The following is a 6,302-nucleotide window of genomic DNA, read 5'->3' on the forward strand; positions in this document are numbered from 1 at the left end:
CGGTTCCTACATATCAAAGTAAGTAAATTCTATCTCACAAGCGAACGCCATATGAGAAAGAAAGTGACCTTTCTCACACCAGGATCTTAAAACTAAACAATCAAGCAAGAATCATGCCATGTCTCTATGCAGAAACACTTCTCATACTAGTACGCAACCAGCTGTACTTGACTCCCCCACATTGACTTACCTAACAAACTTCATTGATGTGTTTGTCTGATTTTGCACACCTCAAGATAGGCAAGATTCTCTGACACGCACCCTCTTCCTCACGAAAGGCATGAAAGCAGCCACGATCAACGCAACTCCAGTGCCGCTCAACCACGCTGCAAGCTGCACAGTTGTCTCAGGCACATCAACAACTCCCTGGTTCTTGGCGCCCTTCTTGATCAGGAACATCAAATTGATCGCCATTGTTACGCCAACAATGAACGGCAGCAGTAGAACGAGCGCTCAAATGAGTTGCGAGCTCGCAGGACGGTGAGCCGGACCAAAAAGAAAATAATCACCGCTGCAAGCCCCGCGAGAATGGGAGACGTGAGCCACGAGATGATGATTCCCACGACCCCTCCAACGCCTGGAGGATCGTTTGTTTTGGTTGTCCAGTATACTGCTGAGGGGCCGCCAAGGACAAGGGCCATGCCGATCACTCCCCCCACCGCTGAATGAGTTGTTGAAACAGGAAATTCGAGGTACGTTGCCAGCCACAGCCATATTGCTACTGCCAAGTCGACACACAGCATGCCGTACATGAGCAATTCCGGGTCACGAGCAAATTTGTAGCCTTTTGCAATCCCCTGTAAGCAGGAACCCCTTCAACATGTCTTGCTTACCTTGTCACACAGCGGGAGGGACATGCATTGTGTAAAAACAGGTATTCACAAACCGAAATAAACCGATTGGATATCAAGATATACTCATGGGGAGCTTCGGCCACAAGCACTTTGGATGATGATGCATATCAAGGGTAGAACAGAGGTACGAGTACCTTGAGATAGTAAGGACAGAGTGTTGCAACTTGTGCACACATTTCACACACCAAACCGCAGTTTGATCACATTGCAAAGTGCGGCCGCACATATGGTGCAATATATTATATCGAGCAATATACATATATATCGTGCTGGTAAAGTGCGATTCGGAGTGTTGCAAACGTGCTGGTGAAGTGCACGTTTGAGGTGGCATAAGTATTAACACATTATACCCATTGATCCACGCTTTCAGCACACATTCCGAGCAGCCAATGGCCGTGTCCAGCTTCTGAGTACACCTTGGCCACACTTCCCCGTGCACAAGGTGTACCACTTGGTGTACTACCACATCTCCACCATACCTTGACCCCACGGCTTGTGCACAAAACTGCACATTCCCCACACAACACGTTCGCGCACGCCAACTTGTCAAAAGTGCGTTCAAGGTTGTGGATGTGCGCTTTCTTTTGTCAGAGTGTTGGCGTGTTTGCCGATTGATCGACTTGATCTCTTCGAAAGACTCATCTTCATTGGCGGCAGCACGCACCCCTGAAATCGTGGACGTGACCTGCGCTCCAAGGAACAATGCCCCAGAAAATTCACAAACCGCTGCAATCATGACCGCCTCATGGTGATTGCCTTGGAGGCGACACTTGTTCCGAATGCGTTCGCCACGTCTTACGCGCCTGCGTTTTAGCATTCCGTGATCATCAGCAGAAAAGGCAGAAATTCAAGTTAGAAAGCGCAACGTCTCATCGCTGGACGCAACCCTAGGATCAAGTACTTCTACTTGGATGGGCACGCGTACGCGTGTCGTACGACCTCCGGAGAGCTCAGAATCCTGATCGAAACACAAAGCCCCTTGACAAAAACACCAGCATTCCATCAAATCCCTGAGAAGAAGAGGAAGCGACAACATGTTCAAGTGTGGAAAGTTACAGATTGGAAGACGTTTCGCTGACCAGCGCCGCTGTTCTCGATCCAGCTGTTGGACGTACCGATGCCAAACGCTGCACAGAAAGCAACGATGATATCCATGGCGAAGATCCACTGATAGTTACGGAACCTTTCATGTTGCACAAAATTGGAACCAAGGTCCATTGCCTGCATAATCGGAGCAGCCATCGTGCCGAGAAGTTACAAGTGCCGCGTTGGTTTGCGAGCCGCAGCAGTGATCGTGCTTGCCAATAATCTCCAATACTTTGGGAGCCTGTTGACATCCTTCTTATATTGAGAGCGATCGGCGACAGTCTTTTCATGCTGCTCATATGAGTGAAGCAACCACTCGTTTCCCGAGCTGAGATAGCGGACGACGAACATCACTGTGTTTCGTCTGACGAAGAGTACTGCGGTATCGACGGGGAATATGCCGACGAAGATTCCTGCAACTTCAGCAATTCTTGAAAGCGTCAATCCCCGTACCCACATCGGAATATATCCCACCCATTCATCCAGGGCATGCATGCTAACTCCGAGTCACCAGCTTTGCAGGTTGGTGTGCATCTGTGGCTTGCGGTGCAGGCTGCTTCTGCAACGTGCTATCGCAGGCTGCTTGCGTTCACCAATAGCAGAAAGAGATGTGCGTCAACTATATGGCGCCAACAGGAGGCCCACTGGTGGTGCTCAGAGAACTATGTCCCGAAGTTGCCATCGGGAATGATACGAGCAACATCTCGAGCCTCGGCTGAACATGCCAGATCATAATACATTGTCAAGCTATCCGAATCCGAAACGGAGTGGGAAACCTTGTCCATGGATGCAAGTCAAGGGATAGTTGACTGCAGCACCATCGTAAAGCATTACGGCGTGTATGGAGTTGGCAACCCTTGAAGGAGCCGGGCACGAATCTAGTGTACACTGTGTAGCTATCATATAATGTCCCGCCGACTTGTAAACCACACCATTGCACCTGTTGTTCCGGATTGTGGCTGCGCACAGTCAACCACATGCAGCGACTGCATGACGCCATGTCCATCAACCCACCTTCAACAGCCTAAAAAGGTTGCCAGCAGCAAACAGTATTGTTTACTGAAAATAATTCAGTTGACATGGATGTACATTTCGTGATTGCACAAGCGTCAAGATGCACTGGTCGACGGTCACACTCCACGGAGTGGCCAAGAGTCCTCACATGGCATGTGCTTGTCCGCATGGCCACAAACAACAATAAAACCCTCCCTCTGTTGAGACATGCCAGCCAAAAAGGGGCTGAGTTGACAACAAGCGCGACAGCAAGAGCTTGTTCGCGTTGCCGGGATGGTCTCACCATGGGAGCTCAGCGCCTTGGTAGTCCCAAAATTGCCCGGTGTTCGACATATCTAAAGCCGCAGCGCGATCCAGTATGCCATTTGCACTGTCTTCAACAGTGACGGGAGCATTGGACCCTGAGATGCGCGTCATATCAGTCTGAACGACACCTGCACAATGTAAAAGCAGCACACTTGAATTTTGCCCGCTGCAAGTGGTTCTTCCCTAGTTCTTGAAATTGCCAAAATCCATGTGGATGCGGTAGTGTTGTAAACAGATACATCATCACTTTGTCAGCATTTTGTCCACTTGGCGCGAGACATGCTGGTCGTGTTGCCGACTGTTTCAAAATGTTCATTTGTTGTAACTTGCCCACAGAGAGAGCTGCTCGCAAGCTCACATGTAAGCCAAGAAGTGATGCCGTTCCTTAACAAACTAGGGCCCCTTTCATTGAGTACAAGGAAGACTGAGGCCGCATGCTCTTCGTAGTACACTGACCATGCAGATGCGTGCCGACAGTGAGCTGCTGCCACCAGGAAACCACAACCCGGCAAGAGTGTTCACCATCTACATGCTATCTACATGACAACATCACTTGCACGCCTGACGCAAACGTCTTTTCCAATGCGAGTCTGAACCCCAACTGTCAATACTATGAAGCTGACGGCGAGTCGCAAAGGCCTTTTCTACAATTCGCTGTCCCAGTGAACAGCACAGCGGTAAATCAGACGATGCCGCAGGCAGTGGGGGATGCACCTGACAATGACCTGAGTCATTGACTGCACTAACGCAGCGACACCTGAGCTCTCCGAGCTGGTCTACGGTTAGGTCGGTGAGGGAAACTACTGCAGCTCAAGGCTATGCCCCTACGCATCCACGCCATTCAAGGCACGCGTACCAGGATTTATTTCTGCTGTGATCTCGCTGGCTGAATGAAGCCAGAATTTATTTGCAGCGACAACTGAGGCTGCACGGTGTTGTGACACTCTCGGCAGGGCGTAGCGAGTCAAGGGGATGGGCTATGGGTTGCAGTGCACGTTGCGTGCATGTGGCCTGTCTGAATGCATGGTCTGTTTTCAACAGGAAACTTGAGGCAATCAAGGATGACTCAAGTAGTTGTCACTGATCGTTGAGAGCTTGTGGTTTTTGCAAATGAACGGACAACTCCTTCCAAAGTCATGTAAAAGGAGAGCATGCCTGGATGCACTATCCCGACCGCTACTCCTTGTGGCTTCAAGTCGGCGGCCATATTTACCGCCGCCATGTGCGCCGCAGCTTTACTCATCTTGTACGCGTACTGCAAAAGTGGATCGCGTTCAGCGTCCTGTCAGCAGCGTACGCTAAACAGTCAAGTAGATGCCTACCTTTCCAGTTGGCTGGCGGATGCTGGCACAAGACAGAACGCAAGCACCATACATGCTGACGGCCAGTGAATTGCCAGAATGGGGTTCAACCCGCATTATTTCCCTCAAAATACATGCAATGTAGGCATCGTGACCCGCAAAATAAAGGGTCTGACGAAACGCTGCTGACGGCGCTAATCCACAAGTTTGTTGTGCATGATGTGCAGGTGATTGCTGGCGACACAGAGTGACACCAGCTCAACCAGTCAGTACAACACACAGACAGCGTTTGGGTCTGGTTTGCCGCAAACAACTTGCTGCTCTAGGGAAGGCAGGTAGTATGTTCCCATGTCTCACTTGAAATTGCCGATGTGAATGCAGCAGTGCTGTATTGAAACGATTGCAACGAGATTGACCAAAATTAACCATCGGACTGTCTGCGACGACCAATGCCAATCCAGATACGGTGTGGCTCAGGTCCGGATCACATCCATTTTCTACCCCACATTTGCAGGAGCAACAGCCAAAACGCCGGGATCTCCAGCCCCAAGCCCTCCAAATTCAGGGGCGTAAAAACTGGGTTGAACGAGTTGTCATCTTGTCAGTTTGAGGTGCACGTCGCGTAAACCAATGGTACCTTCAAAAGCAGCAGCACAGGCAGGAATGCACACCCGAGAGCCGCTGTTGCCCCTGGCAAAAGATCCCATGGCCGAGCCGATCAGTACGACCTTGGAGCCCTCCTTGAGCCGCGATCTAAGCGCTTTCACTACTCTGAGCGGTCCAAGAGCATTCACCTCAAATGCTCGCCTCATGCTGTCAAAGTCTAGCGCATTCAGCGTGTCTTCCGCGAAGATCCCGGCATTCAGAATCAGCAGGTCCACCTTCTCAGCTGCGACACATGCTGACAGGGCATCGCAGCCCCCATCCCTCCCCACATCGACATCTGCAGCACCCCTCCAATCAGCTACGATCGTGGCAGTGCTTCGCCAGATTGGGGTTCGACGTCCATTTCCGCCCCAGATGTACATGTATTTACAGGGATACAGACCCACAAAGCAACCTCAAACTGCCTGGCGAAGTACTCATTGTGGTTGACATTTGGGTGCAAAGACGGTTGGCAGCTTCGGTCAACATTCTGATGCACTCATAAATGGCTCTGTGTGCAGGCCATGGGCAGACAGCTGCCCCATGTCGTGCCCTTGACTATGAGCGCCAGTTCACATAGCAGGTTTGCCTAGGCGCGCTCGCCATGGGCATGGTGTCACATTGCAAGCTCGATTGTGCCCTTGTTCACAAATGACTTCTTGAAAGACGTTCGAAACGTAACGTACAAACATAATGAGATGGAGAAGGGCATCTCAGACAAGCCAGAAGCCAGGTGACTCAGCATGCGCATACCAGATATGATATGAAAGGTGTGTCCAGCAAGCTTCTTCAATCCGTCCACGGGCACCCTGCAGGTGGTGTAGACTTCGTGTCCTTCTGCCAGAACTGTCGCTAGCTGCAAGCAACAGTCACCCGTCAAGGCTATATGTGACAACTGCCCATGTACCGGTGACTGCAAAGCCGCACGTCCAAGCAAGGCGGCAAAGGCAACGACCTACAGTGACTGTGCTGGCACGAGTGGATTCCTGGTTAGCGACACTGCATACGTTCTTGCGATAGACACATCCCTCGAGACATTGAGGCTTGGACTCTTTCAACCCACTGCAGGGCACGACCCGAATCCCAAGGTTCGTGC

At 50.9% G+C, this 6,302-nt stretch overlaps 1 protein-coding gene across 1 annotated transcript; it reads right to left on the minus strand.

The window, feature by feature from the left end:
* Positions 1–416: 416 nt before the first annotated feature.
* Positions 417–2,096, minus strand: LOC149809736 (phosphate permease PHO89-like). Its single transcript, XM_089994642.1, has 3 exons — positions 1,934–2,096; positions 1,205–1,359; positions 417–797 (listed from the first exon to the last, which is right to left on the minus strand). The coding sequence occupies exons 1-3, from the start codon at positions 2,094–2,096 to the stop codon at positions 417–419; spliced, it is 699 nt and encodes a 232-aa protein (XP_089850768.1).
* Positions 2,097–6,302: the final 4,206 nt, after the last annotated feature.

This window comes from Nuphar pumila, unplaced genomic scaffold (genome assembly GCF_984573655.1).
Source record: "Nuphar pumila unplaced genomic scaffold, dmNupPumi1.hap1.1 HAP1_SCAFFOLD_814, whole genome shotgun sequence".
Taxonomy (NCBI): domain Eukaryota; kingdom Viridiplantae; phylum Streptophyta; class Magnoliopsida; order Nymphaeales; family Nymphaeaceae; genus Nuphar; species Nuphar pumila.